This window comes from Schistocerca piceifrons, chromosome 5 (assembly GCF_021461385.2).
Source record: "Schistocerca piceifrons isolate TAMUIC-IGC-003096 chromosome 5, iqSchPice1.1, whole genome shotgun sequence".
Taxonomy (NCBI): domain Eukaryota; kingdom Metazoa; phylum Arthropoda; class Insecta; order Orthoptera; family Acrididae; genus Schistocerca; species Schistocerca piceifrons.
In genome coordinates, this window is record NC_060142.1 from 521,941,190 (window position 1) to 521,959,262 (window position 18,073).

General features: G+C 43.5%; 1 protein-coding gene across 1 annotated transcript in view; it reads right to left on the reverse strand.

Moving 5' to 3' along the window:
- Window positions 1–18,073, reverse strand: part of LOC124798438 (aromatic-L-amino-acid decarboxylase-like) — a 178,251-nt gene that overhangs the window by 135,382 nt on the left and 24,796 nt on the right. The window contains exon 2 of the mRNA XM_047261855.1: window positions 5,231–5,324. Coding sequence (XP_047117811.1) covers window positions 5,231–5,310 — 80 coding nt within the window. The 5' untranslated portion in view covers window positions 5,311–5,324. The remainder of the gene's footprint in view (window positions 1–5,230; window positions 5,325–18,073) is intronic.

Sequence of the window (18,073 nt, forward strand, 5' to 3'; positions counted from 1 at the left end):
CAGGTAAAGTGGTCTTGTTTGGTTCTGGAAAAGAAAGTACAAAGTTGAAATTATCAAAGTATTGATGATAAAATCTATAACAACCAGGTGGTCCAACAGTGAAATTTTTTATCAAATCTCACAAAATGGTACTACCTGTGCTAGATCACTATCAGTAAAGAACTCAAGATCTACTTAAACTTACTTTAAACTTGAATGAAATTTTCACTCTGCAGCGGAGTGTGCGCTGATATGAAACTTCCTGGCACACAGTTTTAATCTGCACTTGCCCGTGATAGGCAAAGGTCCCGAGGTCGAGTCTCGGTCCAGCACACAGTTTTAATCTGCCAGGAAGTTTCATATCAGCGCACGCTCCGCTGCAGAGTGAAAATCTCATTCTGGAAACATCCCCCAGGCTGTGGCTAAGCCATGTCTCCGCAATATCCTTTCTTTCAGGAGTGCTAGTTCTGCAAGTTTCGCAAGAGAGCTTCTGTAAAGTCTGGAAGGTGGGAGACGAGATACTGTCAGAAGTAAAGCTATGAGGAGGGGGCATGAGTCGTGCCTGGGTAGCTCAGTTAGTAGAGCACTTGCCCGCGGAAGGCAAATGTCCCGAGTTCGAGTCTCGGTCCAGCACACAGTTTTAATCTGCCAGGAAGTTTTATATCAGCGCACGCTCCGCTGCAGAGTGAAAATCTCATTCTGGAAACATCTCCCAGGCTGTGGCTAAGCCATGTCTCCGCAATATCCTTTCTTTCAGGAGTGCTAGTTCTGCAGGGTTCGCAGGAGAGCTTCTGCAAAGTTTGGAAGGTGGGAGACGAGATACTGTCAGAAGTAAAGCTGTGAGGACGGGGCATGAGTCGTGCTTGGGTAGCTCAGTTGGTGTCGGCACGGTAGCTCAGCGTGTTCGGTCAGAGGGTTAGCTGCCCTTTGTAATAAAAAAACTGAGCTAATGGATCAATAATGAACTTCAACAGGTGTCAGGTGCCGTCCACCCCGAACAATTGCAACGACCAATAACGAACAAAATGAGTTAAAAAAAAAGTTGGCAGAGCACTTGCTCGCGAAAGCAAAGGTCCCGAGTTCGAGTCTCGGTCCGACAGACAGTTTTAATCTGCCAGGAAGTTTTACTTTAAACTTGTTTAAAAAGGAGAGTTAGCGTCTACCGGACTGTGTTCAACACACGAATGTGAGAAAGAAGAATGATAAATGACAGAATTTTTGTGTTCTTGTTCTCTTCCACGAAACTGCAGTTCTGTTCGTAATCGGACATCGATTACCAAAAAGTATCTCCAATTTTTTTTCACTGTCTCTCTGTCATCTAGCTTCTTTCTTTAGTCGGATCATTAACAGCCAGAGAAGCCAAGTGTAGCTAAACTGAATTAGCAGCTGTTCTTATTTAGACTAGAATGAAAATTAAATTCTGCTCAAGTAAGTTGGAAATTGTAGAGCGACACAACCATTTCGAAGTTACAATTCAGAACCGATAACGATTTTTCTTTATGGACGTGAAGAATAGATTTTAACAAATGGTAACCACAATTGTTAGGATGACGCACGTGTACCCAAGTTCTGTTCGCTGCCCATCCTTCTGACACTTCGTTTTCCATGATGTACTTGAACACATAGGCTTTATTCATTGGTCCACATGGTTATTAGCATTCTCAGTAATGTTATTCCTTCCCGAATCCTAGTTAGCTATGATAGTCTTATATTTCCAGTGATACCACTATCGACGATGCCACGACCACAACTATGCTCTCCGCCCTTCTTCCTTCGACCGTCACAAAAATAATATGTGGGAAACGTTCCATTTTTCTTCTTCTACATCATGGATCACGTATGGAGCCAGTTCCATCACTTCAAATCATCTTTACATCTGATTTTTCGTCTTTCTGTGCTTCATTTTTTATTTCATTTGTTATTCAATTTGACTTTAAGAAACCTTGTGTTGTCCATCCCTTGAACAGGCCAATATGTCTTTTTGCATTACATATTTATTAGCTTTTAATTGTTGGATTTTTTGTTTCTTGACGCATAGTTTTCAATAAATTATATCGCAAGCGTTACGAGATATATTAATAATATTAGTGATGTACATGTATTCATCCAGATTGTCCTGTTTATTATCTTCTTAGAAAATTTCAATCCTTAGTCGAGACAATTTTGTGTTCGGACCTCTCATTACTTCCAAAGACGTTATATGCCTTTTCGTATCAATCACAGTTAAGGATGGTTGTATCTGGCCTACTGTTCAACGCATCTGCACATATTCGCAATAAGGATAATGAAGGACGCAACTGCTCATTATGGGAGTGTGTAAGAACTTTTTTCAGTCTAAAAGAAAAGTAATGAACAGCAAGTTGTTGTGGCGTTCCACGTGCCTGTCAAGGCTCTATCACACACCAGAATACACATAACACTCTCCATGTGTTGTTTGAAATCACACTTTCAAAAGGGTAGGCATAATGGTACAGTACAGTACAAAAAGTTAGATGATGGATCATTCAGAAAAATGAAAAAAAATGTTTAGGCTAAACAACATTACAACAGAGGAACAGACCGACTAATATTAAGTCTTTTTGCAGGAGTGCCTCAGTTTTTTAAGACGAGTTGTAAGAATTCTAAATTTGGAAGTCTTCACTTGTGACACGAAATGAATAAAACTGTAATGAGTTAGCTTCTAAATACTTAGGAAGAGTATCATTTCTCGTTGCATGCATCACGCAGAGAAAGTGTCAGATAAGTTAATACGTTGACACAGGTCTTTAATTCCTGCGATCTAGGCGCAACACCCGCTATGTTAAAATCGGACGAAAAGCCATCCACCAGGGCTTTTGTTGCACAGTAATTTGTTTGATCAACATCGGATTCTGTTTGTAATTTTGACTGTCTTTCATCAAACGATTCCGTTACCAATACAAGGAGCAACTATAGAGGTTCAAAATGGCTCTGAGCACTATGGGACTTAACATCTGAGGTCATTAGTCCCCTAGACTTAGAACTATTTAAACCTAAGGACATCACACACAACCATGCCCAAGGCAGGATTCGAACATGCGACTGTAGCGGCAGCGTGGTTCAGGACTGAAGCGCCTAGAGCCGCTGTAGAGGTTCGTCGACAGTAACTTGACTAATGAAAGACCTAACACCCACGAATCATGACCAAAATTACTGAAGTACAGCATGGAAGGGAACGCTATCGACAGACTTCCAGACGTATACGTAAAAGACTTTTTGAGGTATTTGATACAGGGAGCTGAAGATTTTACTGTGTTACTCGCCACTGCCTCATTATATATATATATATTTGAGTTATTTGGTTGTTTACATTAAAATTAGATTTGCTGGTACGATATTGTACTCGTTTGTGTGAAATGATCTAAGTGATCGTCTTTGCACTCCCTGTTGATGCGTAGTTATCCTATGGAGATAGGACAGTGCTCTTTAGGTAGTGCTCGAAGGCCAATAATATTTCCACATATGGTGCCTACGAAAGCTTTCTTCTCGAGCTAAAATGTAGACTTCTGCCAAATCTAGTTAAAGTAGCGATAGATATACCATTCACTGAAATGTTTAGCACATAATGAAATCACCACCTTGGTCATTACATTTCGTTAGAATGCTGTCACGAATGAGGAGAAATACCATCAACTCTTTTGATTAAAACACTATTATCATTTACGTCTACCTCTATTTTATGCAAGTTACGTTACGGTGTGTAGCGGAGGACACTATAATTTTTCGCTCCTTTTCTGTTCCGTTTGCAAATAGCGTGGAGACCACCACTTAACCAAGTCTTCGTATACCTTTTACTCTACCGCCGTGGTTATTTAGTGGAGAATATACGAGAGATGGTAATAATACCTAGCTTGACTCTTGTTACAATGAACGTTCTGGAATTTTTAACAGTATACCTCTCCGTGTTGCACAATGCCTGTCTTGTAGTGTCTGCCAACCAGCACTTGGCGGAACACAATGCTCTTCTCCGAATCTTCTTCACCTACTACTTGGTAAGAATCTGGGACAATCCGTGAAGGTTTGTCAAGAACGTCAGTTCTGCAGTGCTAGTAGTAACAGACGGAAAGTCATCGAGTAAAACAGAAGTAATATCCGACGTTCCCCAAGGAAGTGTTGCAGGCCATCTATTGTTCCTGATCTATATTAACGACGTAGGAGACAATATGAGTAGCCGTCTTAGATTGTTTGTAGATGATGCTGTCATTTACCGTCTTGTAAAGTCATCAGATGATCAAAACGACTTGCAAAATGATTTAGATAAGATATCTGTATGGTGCGAAAAGTGACAATTGACCCTGAATAAAGAAAAGTGTGAAGTTATTCACTTGAGTACTAAAAGAAATCGGTTAAATTTCGATTACGTGATAAGGCACACAAAACTGAAGGCTTTAAATTCAGCTAACTACTTAGGGATTACAGTTACCTACATTGGAACGATCACATAGATAATATTGTGGGTAGAGCAAACCAAAGACTGCGATTCATTGGCTTAGAAGGTGTTTCAGGTCTACTAAAGGGACTGCTTACACCACGCTTGTCCGCCCTATTCTGGAGATTGCTGTGCGGTGTGGGATCTGCATCAGGTGGGGTCCGCAGCTCGTGGTCGTGTGGTAGGGTTCTCGCTTCCCACGCCCGGGTTCCCGGGTTCGATTCCCGGCGGGGTCAGGGATTTTCTCTGCCTCGTGATGACTGGGTGTTGTGTGCTGTCCTTAGGTTAGTTAGGTTTAAGTAGTTCTAAGTTCTGGGGGACTGATGACCATAGATGTTAAGTCCCATAGTGCTCAGAGCCAAGCCATCAGGTGGGACTGACGGATGACATCGAAAAAGTACAAATCAGGGCAGCTCGTTTTGTATCATCGCGAAACAGGGGAGATAGTGTCACAGACATGATATGTGAATTGGAGTGGCAATCATTAAAACAAAGGCATTTTTCGTTGCGACGGGATCTTCTCATGAAATTTCAATCAGCAGTTTTCTCCTCCGATTGCGAAAACATTCTGTTGGCACCCACCTACATAGGGAGAAATGATCATCACGATAAAATAAGAGAAATCAGGGCTCGCACAGAAAAATTGAAGTGCTCGTTTTTCCCGCGTGCCGTTCGAGAGTGGAACGGTAGAGACACAGCTTGAAGGTGGTTCATTGAACCCTCTGCCAGGCACTTTATTGTGAATAGCAGAGAAATCACGTAGATGTAGATGTAGGAAAAGAGAGCACGGAGCGGACGACTTACCTGTCCCGGATGTTCTCCAAGTAGTCGGCGACGTAGTCGACGGTGGCTTTGGCGAACTCTCTGAACTGCTCGGCGTCCATGGCTGGCCCAGCGTCTGCAACACGAGAGGCGCGCTCCGTCAAGCCATTCCACAGTCCGGCGGCGAACTCGCAGTGCGCGCGCTTTGCGTCGCCTCTTCCATTCGGCCCGGAAGTGGCACGCACGTTCGCATAACTGTTTGCTGCGCGCTTTGGGCACTGCAGCTAATGTGGCCGTAGTGGCTTTCCTCGTCCTGATTTACCCAATGCTATCAAATCACCCGCCAGGCGCGCTTTGCTGAGACTAGTATAAGCACGGCGGGTCGAGTAAAGCGGAGACACCTGTTACGGAGTTTCTACGGCGCTTGGGGAGGTTGCTGGAAAGAGGAGGAAGGAAAGTAATGGAAAGTAGAGTTTACCGTCTCGCCGAAAGCATTTGAGGCAGCTGCTCAATTGGAGAAGGATAGACCAGGGAAACTGGGACGGCCTGGTTAATCCTGTCAAGGGTAGCGATAGCCGCACGTTGTGGCATAGCGTGGTACGGAATCGTCCGCAGAAGCAAGCACCGTTGTACTCGCCGCGAACGCGTGTCAGCGACCGCGCGTAGGTCACGAGATTCGTCGCGATGAAAAGAAGCAATAATTTGCATCCTTCGTCTGGATCCGGACTAGGGATCGCGGTTATCACCGAAACAACAGGTTTTCGGTTATATCGTTATTTTTCCTCCAATTTAACTTGACTGTTGAAACCGCTCAAAATAACAGGTTTCTGGAATAACCGATTTTCGATTTTTTCTTTCTATTATTTCCCGATATAAACCTAGAAATCGAACAAAGATTGAAAAATTTGACTTTCTCAGTTTCAAGACACATAGAATCAAAATATTAATTTAAATGGGCAGATAAAAGAAAACTTAGTCCGTCCATCATTCGCCGCTTTTCTCGGAAAGTGGTAAATGGTTGAATACTACAAAAGACCATCACTGATTTCCTAGTGATTCTAATGTTTTGAAACTCTGCCAAAAATCGTGTTGTAAACAAGGATCGTACCTCTATTTGTATATTACGAATAGTCAGTGCTAAAGGGTGAAAACAAAGGTTGAATAACTCTGTTTTCGTGTTAATTTGTCCGTTTTCAAGGGCTCCAAGCAGATAAATGCACATTATGTAGACACAGGTATCAAATCTGATACATTCTATTTTTATTGTACACTGATCAGCTAAAACATTATGATCACCGACCTACTATCGATATAAACCTGTCCAAGCGATAGCAGCGTCACCTAGGCAGGAAGGTCTGCTCGTCAGATGCACGCACTGCGCATGCAGTATCAGTGAGCGTGCTGCCCGTGTGTAGAATGGGGAAGGCGCGCGATCTATCTGAGTTTGATCGAGGGCGGATTGTGATGGCCGGGAGGATCGGCACGAGGATTTCGGAAACTGCACAACTTGTCTGGTGTTCGAGGAATGCTGTGGTGAGTATTTTCAACGGGCGGTGAAACCGGGATGAAACCACGCTTCAGACGCCTTGGGCGGCCACCCCTCGTCACATATGTCGGACGCCGTAGGCTGCGCAGACTGGTTAAACAGGACAGGCGGCGAACAGTGGCTTAACTGATATCAGACATTAATGCTGGGCGCAGTACAAGTGTGTCTGAACACTCCTAACGATGGGCATCTGCAGCTGACAACCCATGCATGCGACAATGTTAACACCACGACATCGGCAATTACGGCTGAAATGCGCACGTGACCATCACCACTGGACGTTGGCGCAGTGGCAGAGCGTCGCATGATCTGATGAATCCTTCTCCATCATGCCGATGGGAGAGAGCGAATCGATCGTCTTTCAGGTAAACAGCTCCATGACACCTGTACTGCGGGACAGCGACCACCTGGCGGCGGCTCCATTATGCTCTGGGGAACATTCATGTGGGCATCCAAGAGTCCAGTGGAGCTCTTGCAAGGTACTATAACGGCCAAGGAGTATCGTACACTGGTTGCAGACTACGTACACCCCTTCATGACGATCATGTTTCCCAACGGCAGTGGCACTTTTCAACAAGATAATATACCATGTCACAAGGCCAGGCATGTGATGGAGTGGTTCGAGGAACACAGCTCCAATAAATGTGCTGACCTCCCAACTCGTCAGATCTGAACCTGATCAAATCCACTTGGGGTGTGATTCAACGTGGCGTCAGAACTCATCGCCCCCCCCCTCCCCCCCTCCAATCAAAATTTACGCGAATTACGTGACTTGTGTATGTAGAAGTGTTGTCAATTCCCTCATTGCCGATTGGTCACCACTGTGAAAAAAGTGGACATATCGCCTATTAGGCAGGTGGTCAAACGTTGGCTGATTAGTGTATACTATGAATGAATTGTTAAGCTATTAGTTTTTTACCGTTACTGTAAGATCCTGCCTGTCCTATTACTTCAGAGAAATGGTGGACAAATCTGCAATCTCTAAAAGCAAATGAAACGTTGCACTTTACAGCTACTTCACTTTGTAAAAGTATTTCTACTCTAGGGTTGGTACCACTCTCTTATACAACCTATGATGAGCGGCGACAGCGAGAAACTAACGTGTAGATCAGATATGGGCTAGTCCTGCACGCCTCACGTACACATGTTCCTTATGCCATGACACACGGCAACAGGGACATTATTGTCTCAGCAATACTGTCCCAATTCGCATTGTTATTAAAATATCACTGATCGCTTTTCCCATTTTCTATAATAACGCAATATTTCAAACCACTGCAAATTTTACGAATAAAAACTACTCCTTTTTTAACAAAAGGTTTATTTAAAAATAAAAGATTTTAGTATTACTGCTATGGAAGGCTGATATTGCGTTTTTTTACTCGGTTATTAGTAAAAAAAACACCTGCTGCAACCGAGACCAAACAATAAAAAAAAACACCGTTAACTGTATGTTTTTCCCATGCCTAATCCGGAAGTGGGACCAGCACTTGCTAAATTACAAGCTAATATTCTGTTGATTGATTGTAAAGTTTTGACTAGTAAATTGTTCCATATTATTGCTCTTCACATGCAATGTACAAGTAATTTTACGTAAAAAAGGCGAGTAGATGTTACTCAGGTAGTCGCCTTTGTTACGTAAAATCAGTACCATATCTCTTGAAAAGAACAATACCATACAATAATTTGAAAGTTAAAATACAAACATCAACATAAATGATCGGTTATAATTTAGCCAGTACCGCTAGACTGTCCAGACAGGATTTTATGACTCAAGCTTTATGAAAAGTTTCTTAAAAGCGTGTTGATCACCTATGGAATGCAACATAGCTTCGATTCCGCATGGCATGCGTCTGTCAAGTCCTTATCAAGTTTCTCGAGGTATGTGGCACCAGAAGTCTGCGCACATGTCTCACAATTCCTGTAAATTACTTGCCAGTGGTTTGCGAGCGCGATTCAGATGCCCATTAGCGTCCCAGATGTGTTCAACCGGGTTCTGATCACGTAAATTTGGTGACCAAGACATCAACGTGACTTCACTGTCACGCTCCTCAAACAACTGTAGCGGAATTCTGGCCTTCTGACACGGACAGTTATCCTGTTGGAAGGTGCCATCACCATTTGAGAAGACACAAAGCGTGAAGGGATGCAGGTGATCCGCAATAATGATCACGTACTTCACAAGTGTCATGGAGTCTTCGTTTACTGCCAATGGTCCCCCACAGCATAATATTACCTCCCCTGTTCTGCGTCTGTGGCGTGGTTCGTGTTACGAGTAGCCGTTCGCCTTGATTACGGCGTATCCACACAGGACACATTTGCCTTGATCCACGATCCAAACACGATGATCCTATGCCCATTGCCAAATAATGTCTTTAAAGGGTCAAAAGCGATTTGAGGTGAAAAAGCTAGGTGTCTTAACAGACTATATATATAGCAAATATTGCGGAAATGGTAAGTTTTATTGTTGAGTTGTTTTCACAGAATGGATTGGTAGTCAGGGGCTCGTATTGTTAGCCAATCAACAGATTGTAATAATACTTAGAAAGATTATTTTTTGTGCAAAGTTATACTTTTTTAAATGGCACAATGTCTATTGAAATTAACAAACTAAAAAGTAGGGTAAATTTGAATGCCAATGGTGTTTGTAGCAGGATTCTAGTGCGAGTTGTTCACGAGGTATCGTACTTTGAAAAGTTCCCACATCGACACTTGTACAATACCTGTAGAAGCACACATTAAAGAACAACACAAGTGCATGCACTAGTTTTATGGCTTCTGACCAGTAACGAGACAACTGGCAATCACAGGTTGTGTACAAACTGACCACCGGAAGCGTCAATACCCACTTCCAGTCTGGTACGGAACGACTGTTGCACATATGCTAGCATTTTAGCGGAGATGTCTGAGCAGGCTGTAGTAATACGTCGTTGCATATCATCGGATGTATTTGATATGTTCTTCTAGAAAGCGCCTTTCAGTTTTCATCACAGAAAAACGTCTACAGGCGTCAAATCCGGCGAACGGGACGACCAAGTTACAGATTCTCAGCGTCCAATCCAACGATTTGGAAACTATTCGTCGCGACATGCTGCAGTACTTCGTTGCCTATGAGCTGGACAGCCATGACGTTGGAACCACAAGTATCTTATAATCTGCAGAGGAACGTCTTCTAGCATACGTGGAAGGTGGTCTGATAGGAGGTTGCGATACTTTTGAGTGTTCAGTATTCCGTCTATGAAACATGGGCCTATGAGCTGAGATTCACTATCCCACACCACACGTTTTAGTACCAATGACAAATACTTGCCCGCCAAACTTATCGACATAGCCAGGACTTTTGACAACCTGTGGTAGCCGTCCCTCTTCGCCAGGTTAAGGGAAATGAGGCTATCAGCTTACCTCTACAATAGCCTCCTCGAATACTGCAGAGGCAGAGTGGCGGAGTGGAGGGCTGGTACACGAGTGGTTGTCAAGAAAATAACGAAGGGATGTCCACAGGGCTCGATCTGCGGACCAATATTCTGGGATATCACAATCGAGCCCTTGCCGAACACGCTGGATGGTGACGATGGGGTAAGAGGTGTGGTGGCGTACGCAGATGACCTACTCGTAGTGGTGTCAGACAACTAGAGAGCAGCACTAGAGACAAAAGGCACGCAACTTCTTCACAAAATTAACAATTGATGCAAAGAAAATAAATTAAAAATCGCTCCCAACAAAACTGTATATTTACTGCTCAGAGCGACACTACAGAGGAATCCAGTTCTAAAATTAGACAATACAAGCATACAGAGGGAGCAAGCCACACGTTATCTAGGACTGCATCTAGATGAAAAACATACTTTTAACTATCATATGAAAATGACAATTGATAAAGCCTCCAAAATTATGCGCAAACTAGAAAGGCTCAACACAACTAAGTACAAATTACCTATTAAGAGATAGGGACCTACCACATTGCGATATATGAATCTATCGCATGCATCGCCGCAAGTGCGTAGGCTCGCAGACTGAACACACAGACTAACAAGACAATTGCAAGACGAGGTCAACGTAGTGTACTCTTGAGAATGGAGCCTATAACACCACATCATTAGAGGCACTTTGCGTTGTGATGGGGACCTGTTCTATAGACATAACAATACGTTAAAGAGCTGCACTTTACTGGTTTAAGAGGGACCGAAATGCAACAGTTACTCGGGTAACTGTTGCATATTAGTAAGAAGAGAGATGGCAATAATATCGATTACACTCCGGCTAGGAATCAACCAAACGAACCTGGAGAAGGCGTCTACCACTACGAGAATATACGAATTGCTCTTTTTCGTCCGGGGAAGAGGGCACACATAATCAGCAAACAGTTTGTCGAACGGATGCTCTTTCCGCTCCGACTGCAGCAATCCCATCGCTAGGGAGTTACTTGGTTTTTCCCTTCTTACAATCTCTGCATTATTTCACTAAACCTCTAACATCTTTATAAAGTGTCGGCCAGGTCAGCTGCTCCTTGACCTTCTCTAAGGTTTTATAAAGGCCTAAATACCCTCCTGCTGGAGGGTCATGGAAGTACCGGCACATTGGAATTACTGAGGTTCGTGGAAGACAAATTATAGCTTCCCCAGACAACAGGGCCCTACGACTGAAAACATTCGGAGCACTGGTTTTTGTAGTTGGTGCACTGTGCATTAGATAGGGGAGTCTCCTCTACTCTGGAGGTACTTTTGCGCAGACTTAGGAGTAAGACTGTCTCAGTGACCAGGACAGAACTTTAGATTCTTTTCAGAATTAATATCATCGGTTTTATCTTCCGTCATCAATCATTGGAGAGCCCCGCAGTTCAGAGGTCAGTGGCTACACCATCTGATTTCCCAGCATCGGCGAAATAGGGACCTGTAATTGTTCTCTAACGCCCTCAGCAGCGTATGCTATCGCTTTGGCGCTACAGTATTCATGATTTTGCATGTGGAGTTTTCAGCGTTCTCATTTGCTATCGATATTGTGTCGCACAGTTGGGGTTCAGAATTATCTCTCTTAAACAACCCACTCATAACAGATTACTGTATTCAGTATTTCAGAACAGGTACCCCTTTAAAAAAGCTGCCAACTATTTATTCTCTACACCATTATTTTGTACCCTTGCGCTACTAAAGCATTGTTCATAACAGATTACTGTATTCAGTATTTCAGAACAGGTACCCCTTTAAAAAAGCTGCCAACTATTTATTCTCTACACCATTATTTTTTACCCTTGCGCTACTAAAGCATTGTTCAATGAATCACATATTTGCTGGTTTATTAGATAAAATAAATGTTGTTGAGACTTGATTTGTTGATCATTTAGCAGTCAGTTGATAAATTTCATTTCCTGCCCATTTTTATAACTATTGAGCATAGAAATTGATTAGTAACTTTATTAAATTTTAGCGTGAGTGCAAACCTTTTTGCTACTCATCTACAGGGTCATTTCATTAATGCTTTCGTTTCTCCATTGTGCGTAAGTTAAGGTGGTAGTTAAAAGGGGGGTAGGGGGAGAGGGGTTTCAGTGTATGAGCAGCTCTCACGCAAATTCAGTTGAATCCAAGTGTTACACACACACTTCTCTATTCCGGCACCTCGCAAGGTGAATTCACATCTGTAATATCCAACGGTGGTTCAGATTCCCCACGAAACCCGAGAATCGACAGGGGGAAGATCAGAGATACTCATGTTACACACGGCGGCCGCAGCTTGCACCCTTATGAGGCGCCGCAGCCGCGGCAAGCACGTCAGGTGGAGCCGTCCTATGACGAGTGCTGAGTACCGCGGCCCCGCTCACCCCAGTTGGTCTCTGAAGCTCTCTGTTCTCTGAAGCCGTTACTTACACGCCATTGAATAGTAGAGAAATGACCTTGACAGATTTACATTTGTGATTTGAACCGCTCCCTGGGCTGTTGTATACGCTTCAGACGACTTGATACACTCAGGACTTGGTTTGGTTATCCGTTAACTTCGTGAACACCACTCTCAGTTCCACCAGTCTGAGTTACCATCAGTGCGGGTGATATACCCTGTGTTCTACTTAAAACAGAGTAGGACAGAAAAAAACATTTCCTTACGATTGTCCTTCCTAGAGTTAATTTGAGGTCCTTCAGTCGTTGCACTCGAATTCAAGGGTTGGTCGTTCTATAAGAGCCTGGTCGATTCCTTCCCCCATGCTTACATATCTCAATTTGTGTTTCGTCAAGGAGATGTTAATTCGTCTTCTTCTACTTCTTTGTTTTCCCCTTAGAATTATGTGAGGAGCGAGTACAATGCTAAAACCCTTTACCATCATATTTCTGTTGCCTTAAATATAGTAATGACAGTTTTCAGAGGCACATCCTTAACGATTTCTATTATTCACAAACTAATACGAACAGGTAGAACCATGAGCTGGTTATCCTGGAGCGGATGGACAGTGATGACAAAGGTGGTATCTTGGGTGCACTTTAGCATGGTCTATGCCGTACTTCAATAGATGGATGTTAAGTGCCACGTGAGGCTGTGTTTTGTGTTGCGTCCTGCGGTCTGCAGGAAAAAGAACTAACAGTCAATCTGAACACGTTTCATTACAATTAAAGAAAAAAAATAAAACGCCATCTTGGCATAAACTAAGTTTTAAACGCGAGAACAACAAGAAAATCCACAACTCTTGTGGTGACAAACCAAACAAGGAAACAAGAAATTGGAAGAAAAACACTGATCAATATTTACTCTACACAATACAAAATACAACGTGCTACTGCAATGCTACGGCGAATGAATACAGTGCTAGGGCATAACTACTGGCCGGAGCTGTTCTTAGGGGTTGGTGAACACTGCCGGTCCAGGTGTGCTTATAAAGCCAGTCGGCGGAGTGCTACATCAAACATATGAGTTCCGATTGGTGGAACACTGTCACATGTTGTCTGGCGAAGTAAGCCCGTGTTTGTTTGGAAAGTCTGTTATTGTTTCTGTCGATGTTTCTCTCCGCACTGCTGAAAGGGGGTTAGAAACTCGTTTTACGTGTAGGTTCTGCGGGCCCTCTAACAATAATGGGCCACTACGACATTTTGAATATGGCAGTGCATCATACTGACTGGTCTGGGTATGTTTTTCCAGTGACTTCTCATTCTCAGACTAACTGATCCTATAGTGATAGGCAAATATATCCTTATCCACACCAAACACAATACTCAACAAAAATAACTAAGTTCGAGACTACACCAAAACTGAATCGTGCTGACTCCAAACATCTACAGTGTCGATTCATGGTCTTCTTTTCATCATGCGGTTCAGCGGTACCTTCTCAATCTTTTCATGAAGTTAAATTGGAAAAAAAGGTCCCCTCCCTCCTCACCTCTCCCCATTCCAGCTCCTCCCACCCACCCACCTAACTTCACTACTACAAGCCTTCTTCCTGTAAAGGACCCGCAGGACGGACGGAAGATTAGGTTGTGATGTGTTGTCGACGACGAGGTCATCTCAGACGAAGCACAAGCTCAGGCTGGGCAGGTACGGGGAAGGAAATCAGACTTGCCGTTTACAAACGAATCATGGGTGTATTTGCAATGATCGATCCACGGAAAACACGTAAAATCAAACTGAACAGGGAGCTGAATCCACGTCCTCATAACAGCGAATCCAGTGTTTTAGCCACAGCGCCATCTTTCTTGGCCTGTCTCAAAACAGGAGAGGAGGCCGTTGTCAGCAAAATTGACAGAATGGAAACCTAAATTATGATACAAATACGAAGGCACTAAAAAAAGCTGCTAAGATGACACTTCAGAAAATGGAGAACGTCATTTAGTTCTACAAGAAATTTAATTGGAGGAGTATTAGAAAGAGATTATTGAGAAATCGTTGCCGTTTTGATTTAAAGAGATACAGCTATGGAAACGCAATAAAACTGGAAGACGATAAATTTTATATGTCTTACGCATTAAAAAACTATCGGAAATACGGTCTAGACTCCACAAAGATAACTATAGAGAAGCCATCGATTTCAGAAAATTACGGTAAACATGGCGAATGTGTAAAAAAAATTATGCTATTCCTTGTACATTGTAAAAACGGCTGAATGGGTAGAAATATACAGTTTCCTACGGCATGCTGAAGATGTGTCCAGAGGTAAGAGCACGCTTAGCGACAGGCACAGTCTGTGAAATAAAGAACAAGTTGGAAGGGAAATAACTGCAGTCGGCACATTTCTTAAGAACTGTCGGTTATGGGATGGAGTTCCTGGTAATCACATTAAGAACAATAGCATATAAAACATATATGATTGTTTCGCAGTGCTTTTAGTATGACATGAATGTTGAGAAAAGTATTTAATTTCCTTCCCAGTTTTCACTTTATTCTCTGAAGTAAGCGGAAGCCAAAAATAGAAGCGAAGTAAAGGTAGCTTGTTAGTTATAGGCAGAGTGCCATTAAAACAAACAGCTTATTCGACGAGACAAGATCGTAAACATGTCGTTCTCAAGAACGGAATGGATTTGTGTAAAGCAGCAAGAGATTCAAGGTTGTCTTAGTAACAGTCTTGAAGCGTAGTGCGTAGGACGAAGAGCTGCTAAAGATCTTCCAGGACGTTGGTCATCTATCTCTGGGAAACCCTGGAGTGTTGTATAACGTAAAAAATCAGTTAAAAGGAAGAATTTGGCGAAAGAAACTGAAGCAGGCTGTGTGGCAGGGGCAGAGAAGACTTTGCAAAATGTTGGTCAATGAAATTATTTATTTGTGAGCCTTATAGTAACTTGGGAGTCGAAGATAAGTAGCATCCGTCTTCCTCTGCATATATTAGTTTACTGTTGCGATGTTTACATGGCTTATACTGGAACGCATATGCGTTTCTTGCCATACTTCACAGAAGTATATTCCTTACAATATTACAATATAATGAGCAGCTGCATCTTTCGTTAATACCCTAATACATTAGTGTAGAGTACCAACAATTTTGAAGACACTACTGAGACCGGTGATGGTTTTCCGTCCAAGATTCCACACTGCTTTATAGCTGTCAAGAAGTAACACCACCTTTCCGTTTCCGTCTTTCCTGTGCCGCTTTATTCTGGAACTAAATTACATAGTAATGGCGGATATAACTGTGCCGTCATCACGGAGAGAATTGCCCCTCTTGAAAGTATTCCGTGTATGACGTCCGAATGATGCGGTTATGTTTTTCAAATAGAGTGGAACGAGATATGAGAAGTCTGTGTAATGAACATGGCAGCAAGGTACGAGGTAACCGACTTTGAAAATCGGATGATAATCATTGCAAGTCGCACGGGTCGTAGCGTGTCGGATATTGCACAATAATTCTGGTTGCCATGTTCAACAATGTCTGCGATGGAACTTCAGTATCACAGAGACAATATTTCTACACTCATAAACCCCTACACATGACGACTACAAATCTATGGCGAACGGACATCACGTTACATCTGCAGAGGTCCATGGGTTGATCGAAGGTCTAGTGTCAGTCAGATCAACGTCATTTTGAATGTGGGACATCAGGAACCTATTTCTGTCAGAAATGCTCTGAGACAAAGACACTGCTTAGGTTTTAGAAGTTCAGACCCACTCATGTCCCTTTATTGACACATCGAGGCCGATTGCAACTACTGGTATGGGTCCGAGAACACGATCAGTGGACCATAGAACGGTGGACGCATGTTGCAGTCACCGATGAATTCCTGTTTCATATCTATAGAAGAGATGGACGCGAGTTTGTTTGGCGTATGCCTCATGGAGCTATTGCAGGTCGTTTCCGTCATTACAATAACTCTGATGGGGACGTCACGTTTCAGCTGGACTCTATGACATGTCACCCCTCTTTCTTTGCGCGGAGTTGGCTTGATGAATGCTCCAGTGAATTCAAGGCCGTGACGTGGTCCCTGAGATTACCCGATCATAATAGAGTCGAGCAGTTATGGGATGACGTCAATTCGTGTGTACGCTCACGAACCCGACAACAACTACGTATGGACAATTGTGGGTAGCAGTGCATCATGCGTGGATCACTATCTCTCCAGAATGATTCCAAAACCTCGTAAAGTTCATGTCTCGAAGTGGTGCTGCAATTTTTAAGGGCTTACGGAGGAACGTCTCGCTATTCAAAATAGTTCAAATGGCTCTGAGCGCTATGGGACTTAACTTCTCAGGTCATCATTCCCCTACTTAAACCTAACTAACCTAAGGACATCACACACATCCATGCCCGAGGCAGGATTCGAACCTGCGACCGTAGCGGGCACGCGGTTCCAGACTGTAGCGCCTAGAACCGCTCGGCTACCTCGGCCGGCCGTCTCGCTATTTACATCACATCTAATGCCTTTCCATATCTTTCAGCTACTAAACGCATTATAACGATATTTACACAGTTTATGCTGGAAAGTACGAGGGTCGTTCACTACGTTATGAAAGAAGATTGGTTCTTTCAGAATTCGAATAACCCTATTATTCCCCACTCTCCTGGCTGCAAAACCCGTTCACTGCGAATGCCTTTTGCCACTTAACCGGGAGGGCCTGTGTGCTTGCATGGTACCACTCTATTTGTCGACGTTGGAGCAAACATCTTGTTGCATCAGTCACCTCTCCATCATCCACGTACTGCTTCCCGCAAAGTGTGGCCTTTATTGAGCCAAACGGATAGAAGTGGCGACGAACACGCAGAAGTCATTTCTACAGTGTTCTCAGGGTAGCACAATACGCTTCAGAGTTGATCGACGCATCGTGAAGGAGGACATTAAACAGAATAACCCCTTGAGAGTCCCAGAAGGCCGTCGCGATGACGTTACCGGCTAGGGTGCGGCTTTGAATTCTTTCTTCGGAGGAGAAGTGGTGTGGCACCACTTGATGGATTGCCGTTTTGTCTCCATTTCGAAGTGATGAACCCATCTTTCATTATCTGTGATTGTGTTCGACAAAAATTGTCTCTATCAACCTCGTAACGTGCAAGTAATTCCGCGCAGATGGTCATCCGTTGCTCTAAATGGTCTTCTATTAGGCGGCGAGGAACCCTGCAGCACACATCTTTGAGTACCGCAAATGGTGGACACGTTTGTCAGCACTGCCAACACAGAGGTCCACTTGTGCAGCGAGATTTTTGACTCTGATACGGGTTTCATCTCGAATGAGAGTGTCCGCACGTCCCAACATTCCATCATTGAAGGAGTCACAGAAGTGTGAGGCCGGCCGGCGCGCAGTGGATCGGACAGGCTTGCGCGACGTTGTTGTGATGGTGACAGACGCCTCGCCCAACGACTCACTGTGCTTTTGTTCACTGCCAGGTTTCCGTAGACATCCTGCAAGCGCCTATGAAAATCTGCGATGCTCTGGTTTTC